This window comes from Salmo trutta, chromosome 9 (genome assembly GCF_901001165.1).
Source record: "Salmo trutta chromosome 9, fSalTru1.1, whole genome shotgun sequence".
Taxonomy (NCBI): domain Eukaryota; kingdom Metazoa; phylum Chordata; class Actinopteri; order Salmoniformes; family Salmonidae; genus Salmo; species Salmo trutta.
In genome coordinates, this window is record NC_042965.1 from 31,352,409 (window position 1) to 31,367,911 (window position 15,503).

At 44.9% G+C, this 15,503-nt stretch overlaps 1 protein-coding gene across 1 annotated transcript in view; it reads right to left on the reverse strand.

The window, feature by feature from the left end:
- Window positions 1-15,503, reverse strand: part of LOC115200399 (NMDA receptor synaptonuclear signaling and neuronal migration factor-like) — a 58,893-nt gene that overhangs the window by 33,586 nt on the left and 9,804 nt on the right. Inside the window, exons 2-5 of the mRNA XM_029763443.1 lie at window positions 10,798-10,859; window positions 8,132-8,905; window positions 3,849-3,921; window positions 436-441 (exon numbers count right to left, since the gene is read on the reverse strand). Of these exons, the coding sequence (XP_029619303.1) occupies window positions 436-441; window positions 3,849-3,921; window positions 8,132-8,905; window positions 10,798-10,859 (915 nt within the window). The remainder of the gene's footprint in view (window positions 1-435; window positions 442-3,848; window positions 3,922-8,131; window positions 8,906-10,797; window positions 10,860-15,503) is intronic.

The window sequence follows — 15,503 nt, forward strand, 5'->3', positions numbered from 1 at the left end:
AACAGAACACTATGCTACCATCTCTCATCTGACTCATTGTTCTACATAACTCTGTCTGTCATATATTCTGCCTTGTTGGATCCATATATTAATACAATATAATACTAGCTATACTGTAAGACAAACCAGTTCAATTGAAAATCTTTATTAATGGACGATGAATATGTTTTTTTTAAGTCATCTAGTGATAAATCAATCTATGCTTATTTACAATTTAGACCCATTATGTTGAATATGTTTATTCATTGGAGATTTGGATACTCAGTAATGTTTTTCCATAACTTCAAACACTCAGCCCAGCAAGGGGGTTAATAGGGGTTAATGAGGACACTGGAGACGGTAGGTAGTAGCACAGGAAGAGATAGATAGCCAAGAGTCAAAAGGAGAGTAAATTGTCTGAGGCGCACAGGGAAGGAGAGAAAAATAGTTACTCACGATATTCTGTAGATGCAGGAGTTGGTGCAGGCAGGAGTTGGTGCAGGCAGGAGTTGGTGCAGGCAGGAGTTGGTGCAGGCAGGAGTTGGTGCAGGCAGGAGTTGGTGCAGGCCGTGTGGAGAGGGAAGGGAAGAGAGGACAAAAAAGTTAGACACTCAAGTAATAAATATTGGACTTGACAGACAGATATACTGTACACTTGGGAGGGTTAGCTGTTAATCATATGATATTCCAGTCAGACACTGAACGCATCCCAAATGGCGCCCTATTCCCTACATTGTACACTACTTTTTACCGGTCAACAAAGTACACTATATCTGGAATATAACACAGGGCCTGTGACACCAGGTGTGGATCCAGGGGGAGTGAGTACTAAGTAAGAGGAGAGGACAGGTGACGCAGAGGAACGGAGTGACAGAGACATGTGGAGAGATAAGGAAACAAAGACATTGACAGATGTGCTCAAAGAGAGAGAGAGAGAGAGAGCGTGGGATCCTGAGAGACGTCCAGAGAGGAGAGGATAGACGAGTGGAGCGAGGGATCAGGGAGAGAGAGCGTGGGATCCTGAGAGACGTCCGGAGAGGAGAGGATAGATGAGTGGAGCGATCCCACACTCGCTCTCTCTCTCTCTCTGCTCCCTCGCTCCACTCATCTATCCTCTCCTCTCCGGACGTCTCTCAGGATCCCACGCTCTCTCTCCCTGCTCCCTCGCTCCACTCATCTAACCTCTCCTCTCCGGACGTCTCTCAGGATCCCACGCTCTCTCTCTGCTCCCTCGCTCCACTCATCTAACCTCTCCGGACGTCTCTCAGGATCCCACGGAGAGACGTCCGGAGAGGTTAGATGAGTGGAGCGAGGGAGCAGAGAGAGAGCGTGGGATCCTGAGAGACGTCCGGAGAGGAGAGGTTAGATGAGTGGAGCGAGGGAGCAGGGAGAGAGAGCGTCGGATCCTGAGAGACGTCCGGAGAGGAGAGGATAGATGAGTGGAGCGAGGGAGCAGAGAGAGAGAGAGAGCGAGTGTGGGATCCTGAGAGACGTCCGGAGAGGAGAGGATAGACGAGTGGAGCGAGAGAGCAGAGAGAGAGAGAGCGTGGGATCCTGAGAGACGTCCGGAGAGGTTAGATGAGTGGAGCGAGGGAGCAGAGAGAGAGAGAGCGTGGGATCCTGAGAGACGTCCGGAGAGGAGAGGATAGATGAGTGGAGTGAGGGAGTAGAGAGAGAGAGAGAGCGTGGGATCCTGAGAGACGTCCGGAGAGGAGAGGTTAGATGAGTGGTGCGAGGGAGTAGAGAGAGAGAGAGCGCGTGGGATCCTGAGAGACGTCCGGAGAGGAGTGGATAGATGAGTGGAGCGAGGGAGTAGAGAGAGAGAGAGAGCATGGGATCCTGAGAGACGTCCGGAGAGGAGAGGATAGACGAGTGGAGCGAGGGAGCAGAGAGAGAGAGAGCGTGGGATCCTGAGAGACGTCCGGAGAGGATAGATGAGTGGAGCGAGGGATCAGGGAGAGAGAGAGCGTGGGATCCTGAGAGACGTCCGGAGAGGAGAGGATAGATGAGTGGAGCGAGGGAGCAGAGAGAGAGAGAGAGAGAGCGTGGGATCCTGAGAGACGTCCGGAGAGGAGAGGATAGATGAGTGGAGCGAGGGAGTAGAGAGAGAGAGAGCGTGGGATCCTAAGAGACGTCCGGAGAGGAGAGGTTAGATGAGTGGAGCGAGGGAGCAGAGAGAGAGAGAGAGAGAGAGAGAGAGAGAGAGCGTGGGATCCTAAGAGACGTCCGGAGAGGAGAGGTTAGATGAGTGGAGCGAGGGAGCAAAGAGAGAGAGAGAGAGAGAGAGCGTGGGATCCTGAGAGACGTCCAGAGAGGAGAGGATAGACGAGTGGAGCGAGGGATCAGGGAGAGAGAGCGTGGGATCCTGAGAGACGTCCGGAGAGGAGAGGATAGATGAGTGGAGCGATCCCACACTCGCTCTCTCTCTCTCTCTGCTCCCTCGCTCCACTCATCTATCCTCTCCTCTCCGGACGTCTCTCAGGATCCCACGCTCTCTCTCCCTGCTCCCTCGCTCCACTCATCTAATCCCACGCTCTCTCTCTCCCTGCTCCCTCGCTGGGAGGGCAGAATGTGTGTGTGGGCCGTAATTACTAGTTCAACCAGACAGGTGATAATTAAGCAGTCAGCAGAGAAAGTGTATGTGTGCATGCGTGCGTGCGTGCGCGTGCGTGCGTGTGTGCGTGTGTGTGTGTGTGTGTGTGTGTGTGTGTGTGTGTGTGTGTGTGTGTGTGTGTGTGTGTGTGTGTGGAGAATGGGGTTGCAAAGCTACCTGTAACTTACCAAAGTTACTAGAATCTTTTGTATTTTTGGTAATTAACAGGTCATCTATTTTAACTTTAGTCATGTATACTCGAATAACTTAAAAAATATTTTTTCATATATAGTATAAATGTTTTATATCTGTGTCATATTGTCCATGACTTTCTAGTGGATAGACCATATGGTTCAAGAGATAATAGCTTATTTAATGAAAAAAGTATCTAATCAAAAATGGCATTATATATAATTAACTCTGTGACTTTTCCAACTATTTACTTTTTCACAACTGCCACCAGTTTGGTGCCAAAACATTTACAAGAAAAACATATTGACATAGTAAAATAAATAAAAGTGTTTAAAAAATATATAAAGGATATTTAATGCTGAAATCCTCATTCATTTTGTTAGGTTAGATTACTTGTTGGATATTACTGCATTGTCTGAACTAGAAGCACAAGCATTTCGCTACACTCGCATTAACATCTGCTAACCATGTGTATGTGACAAATTAAATTTGATTTGATTTGATACCCTCATATGAGGCAGCAGGTAGCCTAGTGGTTAGAGCGTTGGACTAGTAACCGAAAGGTTGCAAGATCGAATCCCGAGCTGACGAGGTAAAAATCTGTCGTTCTGCCCCTGAACAAGGCAGTTAACCCACTCTTCCTAGGCCGTCATTGAAAATAAGAATTTGTTCTTAACTGACTTGCCTAGTTAAATAAAATATAAAACACCAATTGTATTCACTATGTTGACGGTTAATGTTTTCCAGCTTTGTCATCAAATGTATTACATAAAATGTGTCCCCTATAAAATCACTGGCCTCCAACTGTCCCCTATAAAATCACTGGCCTCCAACTGTGTCCTATAAAACCATTGGCCTCCAACTGTGTCCAGGGCACAGCCATGTGAAGGAGTCTAAGGCTAAATCCCAAAAAGCACCCTTTTCCCTTTATTGAGGACTACTGTGTATAGGGAATATTGTGCATATTTGGGAGGCACTCTAGAACTCACCCATCATTAGCACACGGAACTCTTTGAGGCAGCCATGTCGTGTTGAATAGGAGTGGAGCAGAGTGGTGAGGTTATATCTGGTATCCTATACTCACGCCTGCATTGTTGTGGTAGCCGTCTGGAAGCTGAACATGTTCTCTTTGGGGAACCAGCTATTACGGTTGTCCTCTACAAACAAAGGAGACAAAGCAAAAGTTTAGCCCACAACATTACACTTCAAATGTTGTTGTCTATCAGCTGTTACCCTTCTCCACACAATGTGTTTTGAGTTTATACCGCAAATGAGTCTTATCACAGGGGACAAGGGATGGGGATAAAGAGATACAAAGACACCTAAAGGCCCCACTCCCCTCCATCCTTCCTTCCATCCTCCACCATCAACATCATTATACTTATGCAAAATTCTGTAGAAATTGGATTTCAAACAGCTAAATGCTTTTTTAACTGTATTTTTGAAAAATGACTATCTGGTTTTGTGCCCACCACAGCACAGAGACAGCCTTTTTATTGTGTTTTTTTATTGTAAATTCTGCAAAATAAGAAACGTCCTCTCACTGTCAACTGCATTTATTTTCAGAAAACTTAACATGTGCAAATATTTGTATGAACATAACAAGATTCAACAATTGAGACAAACTGAACAAGTTCCACAGACATGTGATTGACAGAAATGGAATAATGTGTCCCTGAACAAAGGGGGGGGGGTCAAAATCAAAAGTAACAGTCTGCTGTGGCCACCAGCTGCATCAATAAGTACTGCAGTGCATCTCCCCTCATGGACTGCACCAGATTTGCCAGTTCTTGCTGCGAGATGTTACCCCACTCTTCCACCAAGGCACCAGCAAGTTCCAGGACATTTCTGGGGGGTATGGCCCTAGCCCTCACCCTCCGATCCAACAGGTCCCAGAAGTGCTGAATGGGATTGAGATCCGGGCTCTTCGCTGGCCATGGCAGAACACTGACATTCCTGTCTTGCAGGAAATCACGCACAGAACGAGCAGTATGGCTGGTGGCATTGTCATGCTGGAGGGTCATGTCAGGATGAGCCTGCAGGAAGGGTACCACATGAGGGAGGAGGATGTCTTCCGTGTAATGCACAGCGTTGGGATTGCCTGCAATGACAACAAGCTCAGTCCGATGATGCTGTAACACACCTCCCCAGACCATGACGGACCCTCCACCTCCAAACCGATCCCGCTCCAGGCCTCGGTGTAATGCTCATTCCTTCGACGATAAATGCAAATCCGACCATCACCCCTGGTGAGACAAAACTGCAACTTGTCAGTGAAGAGCACTTTTTGTCAGTCCTGTCTGGTCCAGCGACGGTGGGTTTGTGCCCATAGGTGACGTTGTTGCCGGTGATGTCTGGTGAGGACCTGCCTTACAACAGGCCTACAAGCCCTCAGTCCAGCCTCTCTCAGCCTATTGAGGACAGTCTGAGAGCTGATGGAGGAATTGTGCATTCCTGGTGTAACTCAGGCAGTTGTTATTGCCATCCTGTACCTGTCCCGCAGGTGTGATGTTCGGATTTACTGATCCTGTGCAAGTGTTATTACACATGGTCAGCCACTGCGAGGACAATCAGCTGTCCGTCCTGTCTCCCTGTAGCGCTGTCTTAGGCGTCTCACAGTACGGACATTGCAATTTATTGCCTTTGCCACATCTGCAGTCCTCATGCCTCCTTGCAGCTTACCTAAGGCATGTTCACACAGATGAGCAGGGACCCTGGGAATCTTTCTTTTGGTGTTTTTCAGAGTCAGTAGAAAGGCCTCTTTAGTGTCCTATGTTTTCATAACTGTGATCTTAATTGTCTACCGTCTGTAAGCTGTTAGTGTCTTAACAACCGTTCCACAGGTGCACGTTCATTAATTACATTTTACATTTTAGTCATTTAGCAGACGCTCTTATCCAGAGCGACTTACAGAAGTGAATGCATACATTTCATACATTTTTTTTTTCTGTGCTGGCCCCCCGTGGGAATTGAACCCACAACCCTGGCATTGCAAACACCATGCTCTACCAACTGAGCTACAGGGAAGGCTAATTGTTTATGGTTCATTGAAAAGCGTGGGAAACAGTGTTTTAACCTTTTACAATGAAGAACTGTGAAGTTATTTGGATTTTTACGAATTATCTTTGAAAGACAGGGTCCTGAAAAAGGGACGTTTCTTTTTTTGCTGAGTTTACATCACATCTGGATAGATAGTACTTATACTGTACAATATACATTGTGTTTTCAGTCATAACTATTCTAGAACATGAGCTTTCAAATCCACCCCTAAGCTACTCTGTCCATCCCACCTATCTCCGTAAACCACCATCTTATGATTTCCATGAGCCATGTATTTTTAATCTGTGCTGTGATGTTTTACATACATTCTGAACCTGTCTAATCGCATGGTATCAAAAGATTGCGATTTAAAGACAAAAGTATTAATATATTGTTGATTGCTAGACTATGGCTTTCTAAATCTCCCAACAGTGCTATTTATAGGGTTCGTTTTAGATAAATGTTGTGAGACAGCCTTACAGCTTTCTGTACGTTTGGATTTAAGTGCTGCATTCGACACTGTTGACCATGGTGTCCTACTGGACAGAGTAGAGAGGTGGGTTGGCCTCTCCGGTCCAGTTCTAAATTTGTTTAGGACCTATTTAACCGGTCAAGAGTTTTTTGTCACCCTTGGTGAACATAACTCTGAGAAAATACATATCACATATGGCGTTCCACAAGATTTGATTTTGGGTTTTATATACAGTACCAGTCAAAAGTTTGGACACACCTACTCATTCAAAGGTTTTGCCTTTATTTTTACTATGTTCTACAAAACGATGAAATAACACACATGGAATCATGCAGTAACCAAAAAAGTGTTAAACAAATCAAAAAATATTTTATATTTGAGATTCTTCAAAGTAGTCACCCTTTGCCTTGATGACCGCTTTGCAAACACTTGGAATTCTCTCAACCAGCTTCACCTGGAATGCTTTTCCAACAGTCTTGAAGGAGTTCCCACATATGCTGAGCACATGTTGGCTGTGTCACCTGAGGATTTTAGTCAGGCTCCCCTCAGAGGACCTGGGAGGTGGCTGCTGCTCCTTGGAGGAGAAACTTCGCTCCGCTGAGAGCCATGCTGAGAGCCTGTGCTTGGAGGGTGGCTACTTTGAAGAAATATATTTTGATTTGTTTAACACTTTTTTGGTTACTACATGATTCCATATGTGTTATTTCATAGTTTTAATGTCTTCACTATGATTCTACAATGTACAAAATAGTAAAAATAAAGAAAGACGCTTGAATGAGTAGGTGTTCAAACTTTTGACTGGTACTGTATGTATTCAGTTTATATACGTAACCCATTGGTAGCATTATCAGAAAGCATGGCATTGATTTTCACTACTACGCAGACAATACACAACTTTACATTTCTGTGTCACCTGAGGATTTTAGCTCCACAGATAAATCATTAGACTGAATTAGTGATTTAAATACTTGGACGGCTAACAACTCCCTTCAGCTAAATCAAGACCAGGCCAAGGTTCTTACTGTATTATTGGAGCCAAAGCAATGAAGATAAAACACTAGGTAAAAAACCTTGGTGTCATTTTAGATTCTGAACTCAATTTCAAATCACACATTAGGAATGTGACCAAAGTAACTTTTTACCACCTGATGAACATTACCAAGGTGCAGTCGTTTCTATCCCTGGCTGATACAGAGACTCATCCATGCTTTTCTTACAAGCAGGCTTGACTACTGTAATGCTCTACCCAAGAAATCCATTTGTCCACTACAAAACATACAGAATGCTGTAGCACGGGTACTGACCAAGACCAGACGAAGAGCACACATTGCACCGGTTTTGATATCTCTGCACTGGCTGCCTGTGAGTTTTAAAATTTATTTGATTATTGTTCTATTGGTTTTTAAATCAATCCACGAATGTGCACCCCAAGACATGTCAGACATACTTTGTGTTATGCACCCAGTAGGTCCCTCAGGTCCTCTGGCACTGGCCTTTTAACTATCCCAAAGCCTAGGATCAAGAGGCATGGAAAGGCAGCCATTAGTAATTATGCCCCCAGCCTCTGGAATAGTTTGCCAGAGAACCTGAGGGGGGCTGAAACTGTGGACATATTTAAAAGAGATCTTAAAACAAACCTTTTTAATTTTGCTTTTCCTTAGGGTGCTTTTTAGTCATTCAGTTTTTATTGTTATTCTTTAGTTTTTTGTGTAGCAGATTTCTGTTTATTTTCTTTATTTTTCTTTGTGTTTTTCTGTGAAGCGCATTGCATTGCATTCATGTCTGAAATGTGCTATATAAATAAAGCTGGATTTGATTTGGTCATCATCATCATCCTCCTCCATCCTCCTCCTCACCTCTCTCCTCAGCAGAGCCTCGTCTGTCTCTGCCTTGGTCTTGGCTGTACATCCTCTCTAGCTTCTTCCTCTGTTTTCCTCCGTCTCGCGGGGACGTCTCCAGATCCAGGGAGCGCTGGCTCGGACATGGGGCCCTGATGCAGGTGACACAGTCTGGGGTGCAGTCCTCCCGCGAGCCCCCCCTCCTCACCACCCAGTCCCGGATGTTATGGGCACTCCCTGAGCTCTGCAGGGGCTGGGACTTGGGCCTGTGGCTCTGTGGGCCATGGCTCTGGTTGCCGCGGTGATGTTTGCTGCCTGGTGGTTGTTGGTTGGAAAAGGAGGGCTGGTTGGCGGAGGGAGGAGGGGACAGAGGCTGCTTCAGCACCTCCAGACTCTCCTCGCTGCCTCGCCCCCCTAGCATGCCTCCCTCCCTGGTGATGGTGTAGACCCGCTGGGCAGCTGGTTTCAGGCTGGTCAGGCTCCCCTCAGAGGACCTGGGAGGTGGCTGCTGCTCCTCGGAGGAGAAACTTCGCTCCGCTGAGAGCCCTGCTGAGAGCCTGTGCTTGGAGGGGCCTGTGGGCTGCAGACTGCTTGGCTGCAGGGTGCTGGGCTGGAGACTGCTGGGGTGGGGATGCAGTGTGCTGAGCTGGGACTGAAGACTGTGGGCCTGGGACTGGTCCTGGCTGGCCTTGGCCCCACAGTGGCTCTGAGGGTGTAGGTTGTTGTTGTGAAGACGACTGATGTCAGGGGAGTCTGTGTCTTGGCCAATGAACGTATTAGATAGAAGCTGATCTGGAGAGAGTAAGCGCAAGAGCAAGAGAGAGAGGACAAAGAGATGAGCTGTTCATCTTGTGCTCTAAAGCCTTGGCAACATTTGAGCAACCATCAGAGAGCAAACAAAGCATTTGGGAGATGAGAGGAGGAATGAGATGTGAAGAGATGGATAACAGAGGCGGGAAATGTGAGAAGGGAGGAAATTAGGAGGTATTTTGAGAGGATGAGTTGGAAGATGGAAGGGGTTTGAAGGGGTTTGGCAGACTTACCCGGTCCTCTGCCTCGGGAAGATACACCCTCTCACAGTGAAATTTGCCAGATATAGTGTGGTAATGATTTCAGAGCATTTAGTGCTGCTATACAGTGGGATGAGAGGAAAGCCATGTGATGAGGAAAGTTATAGGAAATGTGTAGCCATGTGATGAGGAAAGTTATAGGACATGTGAAGTTATTTGTGACTCGTTTCAGGAAACTAGGCGTATGTTGTGCGTCACTACTTCACAGCAGAGGCATTTGAACGTAAACTTTTTTTGTCAGAAATGCCTTCTGGAACATGTGAACTTTCATGTGCCTAATAACAAATGTGTATGCCATCTGAAAATATTAATACAATTGTTAAATTATGAGCCTAGTTGGTTTAGCTACGGAAAAGGACAGGAATTTTCCCGCTAGCCATGACTGGCTGAGATAATGGATGCGCTGGACATGCTGAGAGATGAGTTCATATAGGTATGCCATGTAGCACGCTTCTGTCTAGAACATGAGCTAGTCAGTAGGTGTCGGTAATCCTTTCTAACGCTGCTTTTTTGAAAGATATCACGTAGTATTACTGCAAAAATGTTGTTCTACACGTTCTGGAGGACCGAGTTTTGAAATCAGTGGAATTCCCGGTGGAATTAGAATATGATAACTAAGGAGATGGAGAAAATTCTGGCGTTTGATTGCAAATATTCAGAGGGAGTCAAAAAGAGAACACATATAAAACACCTATCTCAGGATTACATCTTCAAACTAATGGCACCATGGCATCCATGACAGAGAAGGAGAAGCGTCCATCCATGTATACGGATAAGAAAAACAGAAAAACCCTGTCATCAAGTGTGGCTACTTTGAAGAATCTCAAATAGAACATATATTTTGATTTGTTTAACACTTTTTTGGTTAGTACATGATTCCATGTGTGTTATTTCATAGTTTTGATGTTTTCACTATTATTCTACAATGTAGAAAATAGTAAAAATAAAGAAAAACCCTGGAATGAGTTGGTGTGTCCAAACTTTTGACTGGTACTGTATATTAAATTCCTTTTCAAATGGGTGGATTTATTGATGTTAAAACAAAATACACTAGTTATGCTATTTTGGACCACCAGGCTGCTGATGTCGGACCACAATAGAATGTTAATGATGTCACCGCGACAACTGTAGATAGACCTAGTATTAACCAGCCTTTAGTCTTGACATTTTTGGTTGTTTAGTGCATGGCCTCACATGAATCCTTGAAGAGATGGGTGGGGCTAAAGCTTAAGAGGGTGTGAACAATGCTGAATGGGTGTAGACAAAGAAGAGCTCTCAAGTGGGTTTTCTCAAAAGTGAGGTTACAAGTTTATCAACTTTCAAAGCAGAATTACTTTCCCACTGTTCCTCAACTGTGGTTGTAGTGTATGATATACCATTTTCTAGCTTTGAGTTTCTAGTTTTATCCAATGTAAAAAACACACTTTCAAATTTTGCCACATAAGACCGAATCGAGCCGGTCGGTTACATTTCAAGAGGAAAGTTCTAGGAAATGTGAAGCAATGTGAAGAGGAAACTTCTAGGGTATGTGAAGCCATGCGAAGATGAAAGTTATAGGAAATGTGAAGCCATGTTATGGGATGTACTAGATGAGGCTGGACACTGATAGAGTACCTGATCCGTTGCGGTTCTCAGGGTGTGTGTGAGACAGGTAATCTCCGAAAGCTCTGGCTGCTCTGCAAAGAGAAGCACAACACAACACTCTGATTAGCACTGGACCACTGGCTGCCTGACTCTCACTGTGAGCCTGACTGGCTGCCTGTCTATCTGCCTCTCACTGTGACCCTGCCTGCCTGTCTGTTTGTCTGTCTGCCTCTCACTGTGAGCCTGACTGGCTGCCTGTCTGTCTGCCTCTCACTGTGAGCCTGCCTGCCTGTCTGTTTGTCTGTCTGCCTTGCACTGTGAGGCTGCCTGCCTGTCTGTTTGTCTGTCTGCCTCTCACTGTGATGTTGCCTGCCTGTCTGTCTCTCACAGGGAGCTTGCTGACTCCAACTGAGAGTGACTCACCACTCACCAGACCAAGACATCTCCTACTCAATAAAAGCATCCCAAATGGCACCCTATTCCCTATATAGTGTACTACTTTTAACCAATAAGGTGCCATTTTGGAAGTAACCAGTGTTTTATGATTGTCCCACCCAATAATTGAATAACCTGAACATTTGTCTCATTAGCTTTCCATCCAATTGGCGACAGATTTCCATGCAAATATTCTGTACGTGTTTGTATCAAATTGACTTGTTGCAGATCAAACACGGTGCTGATGACGTAGGGCGAAAAAAAAACACCTTTTCCTATTCAAGTCCCATGTACCGGATAAACAATATACCTTTCAATTGGTTTCCATCCAATTTTCAACTCTCACAAAAAACACTCTGCTATTGGCTCGTGGCTCCAGCCTACATGATGAGATTATTATTATGGGCAAAAGAGCTAGATGATTTGTCAAACCGCAGCCAAGCATCGATTATCATGTCACCAGAATTAAACCCTCAATATTTATTGGAAAGGAGCATCAAGCTCATCACCGTGCACTTTCACCACCCTGTGAAGTTCATCATCATTTATTTCATCTGTGGCCTAATAAACTGCATACTTTCCCGATTAGTCGTAGTGGAGCGCTTAAACGCATCACAAAAAGCGTATTTTATCTAGAGTATTTTGTTTTGACTACAATTGGAAATTAGGCCTGTCATTACATTTTTTATCTGACATGTACTTTACCCGCATAAAAAAGGTTGAAGGGAAACCTGGTTAGTACCTTGGTTTTACTCCGATTTCCCTATGGAACTGTCTTCTTAAACCGAAACTACTCGAGGTCTCTTGACGCTGGTGTTCTAGCTATACATTCCGAACATGTTCATGACACGTGCCTAAAACCATTATTTTGAGTGTGAAATCCAATATGCAGGTGTGTTCCAGACCGGTTTGATATGATTCTTCGCTCTTCTACACGGCTCTAGGGCCACACATATGAGTGGCGATAGTACAGTAGGGGAGTAAACCCTTTCACATTTACACACACACACAGACAGCGGGAGGGGAGAATTGCGCATGGAGAGTGTAAAGAGGGATATGGGAGGCTGAGTATGTACATGAGTTCAATCTATACCTTCATCAAACAAAAAAGCACTTATTTCATGTGTCACAAATTCCATCTCCCCCGTGGTTCACTGAAGTGGGTCTGGGGATGGATTTGCAATATGAAACAAAAGACATGTGCAATTCTTTCTCCAGCTTTCATCCTACATGATATGGCCCAACATGTACTGTACCACAGACATCATCAGGGTAATTTTGTGTTTGTTCTATTGTTCTTACTCTCTTAATTGGCAACAGAAAAGAACACGGTCAGCTGTACTATGTTGCTTAATAACTCTCCCACACAAACACATTTCTATAGCAAGTACTCCCACATAGCTACGCATACTGCACATAATGTAGGCTAGAGACAAGAGAGGATATGGGCTAACACAAGCAATGCACGTGTGTGTGTACATACAGAATATATACACACAAAGACACGCATGCACACAAACACACAGGCACGCATGCGCACACACACATGCACACACCCACACACCTACAGCAATACACATTCCCACAGTCAGTGAGTTGTGCTGGCTGGTGTTGGGCAGTCTGTACACATCTCTGTGTGGATGCTGCTCTGAAATGCCATGCCACCCTCCCTGCTATGACACACACTCTAACTAATTAAATATGAAGCAGCAAGTGCAGCAGCAGAGGAGAGAGAGAGAGAGAGAGAGAGAGAGAGAGAGAGAGAGAGAGAGAAAGAGAGAGAGAGAGAGAAAGAGAGAGAGAGGAAGAGAGAGAGGAGAGGGAGAGGAATGGTATCATCCCTTATCTCTCTGGCTCTCCACTCCTTCCTATAAACATTCTAAAGGGCTGTGTATAAAGGTAATGGGGAGGACAACACACATCCAAGACGACCACTTCCAGAGGACAAACTAGCTACTGTCATGGAGCCAATTGTGGAACTACTATGTGTAACAGTGTTCCTTCCATCCCTATCCTCGCCCAGACCTGGGCTTGAGCAAGGGGCCCTCTCAACACATCGACAACAGTCACCCTTTGAAGCATCATTACCTATCGCTCCACAAAAGCCGCAGCCCTTGCAGAGCAAGGGAAACAACTACTTCAAATAAGTGACGTCAGCGCTTGAAACGCTACTACCGCACACCGCTAACAAACTAGCCATTTCACACCGGTTACATATGGTCCAATACAACAACAAATGACATTTTGCTGATACAAGTCCAGCCTGTATTGCAATCATGCCCAACAGAAGTTAACGCATTTCATCATGTACTTCCCCCCCAACTCATAGAATTATATATAAAATCCTTAATTATAGGAGCTCTATGGCTCAACTCATATCTGTGGCTTCCTTCCTTATGCTCCGTAAATGTTAATGTCTCTGCTTCTCAAGGACAGTCCACAGAGAACCAGAGACAGTATGTGGATTGAAGCGTAAGCCAATTACATAGCCACCATATTAATAAATCACTTTTCCCCAGCACTTTGAACATCGATTAAAAACCACAAAAGAAAACTCAGTGGGGAAGTATTAAGACATTCATTAGAGAAAAGAGTGGCATAGTTAGATAGGAGTGTACCACCCCCATGTATCTCTCTGTCTCCATCCCAAATGGCAGCCTAGTCCCCTTACTTGTCCCCTTACTTGTCCCCAGCCTAGTCCCCTTACTTGGTCAAAAGTAGTGCACTATATAGGGAACAGGTTGTCATTTGGGAGGTATCGTCTGTGTGCCTTGCCTTGCTCTGCCCTCACGTTGTCTGCTCTACTGTCTGGCAGATTGTATTGTGCTGTATTGTGCTGTTAGGAGCAAAGAATCCTGCATGTTTTCAGCCATGTGACGAGGGGAGAGAAGGGAGGGGGGAGACGAGTGGGCCGGGGAAACAGGAAGACGATGACAGGGGGAGATGTGTTTAAACAACATAAATAGAAAGCAGGAATGATGAGGATGAGATGTTTATTGAAGAAAAAAGTGGAGAAAAGAATTGAAGAAAGGAGATGTACTGTACTGTGTAAACCCTAACTGCATGTTCTGTAAAAGCAGGGCAAATACAGTGCCTTGCAAAAGTATTCATCCCCCTTGGCGTTTTCCCTATTTTGTTGCATTACAAACTGTAATTTAAATGGATTTTATTTGGATTTCATGTAATGGACATACACAAAATAGTCCAAATTGGTGAAGTGAAATGAAAAAAAATTACTTATTTAAAAAATTCAACAACAAAAAAATACGGAAAGTGGTGCGTGAATATGTATGCTGCTAAACATACCCTCGTAAAACTGACTATCCTACCGATCCTTGACTTCAGCGATGTAATTTACAAAATAGCCTCCAACACTCTACTCAGCAAATTGGATGTAGTCTGTCACAGTGCCATCCGTTTTGTCACCAAAGCCCCATATACCACCCACCACTGCGACCTGTATGCTCTTGTTGGCTGGCCCTCGCTTCAAATTTGTCACCAAACCCACTGGCTCCAGGTCATCTATAAGTCTTTGCTAGGTAAAGCCCTGCCTTATCTCAGCTCACTGGTCACCATATCAACACCCACCCGTAGCACACGCTCCAGCAGGTATATTTCACTGGTCATCCCCAAAGCCAACACCTCGTTTGGCCGCCTTTCCTTCCAGTTCTCTGCTGCCAATGACTGGAATGAATTGCAAAAATCACTGAAGCTGGAGACTTATATCTCCCTCACCAACTATAAGCATCAGCTGTCAGAGCAGCTTACCGATCATTGCACCTGTACACAGCCCATCTGTAAATAGCCCACCCAACTAAAATTGAAATTCTGAAATTCTTGTAGGGAAACCTGTTTCAGTCTTCCAGAGATTTGAGACTGGGACGGAGGTTCCCCTTCCAGCAGGACAATGACCCTAAGCATACTGCTAAAGCAACACTCGAGTGGTTTAAGGGGAAACATTTAAATGTCTTGGAATGGCCTAGTCAAAGCCCAGACCGCAATCCAATTGAGAATCTGTGGTATGACTTAAAGATTGCTGTAAACCAGGGGAACCCATCCAACTCTGAAGGAGCTAGAGCAGTATTGCCTTGAAGAATGGGCAAAAATCCTAGTGGCTAGATGTGCCAAGCTTATAGAGCTGTAATTAATGCAAAAGGTGGCTCTACAAAGTATTGACTTTGGGGGGGGTGAATAGTTATGCACGCTCAAGTTCAGTTTTCTTGTGTTATTTCTTGTTTGTTTCACAAGAAAAAATATTTTGCATCTTCAAAGTGGTAGGCATGTTGTGTAAATCAAATGAT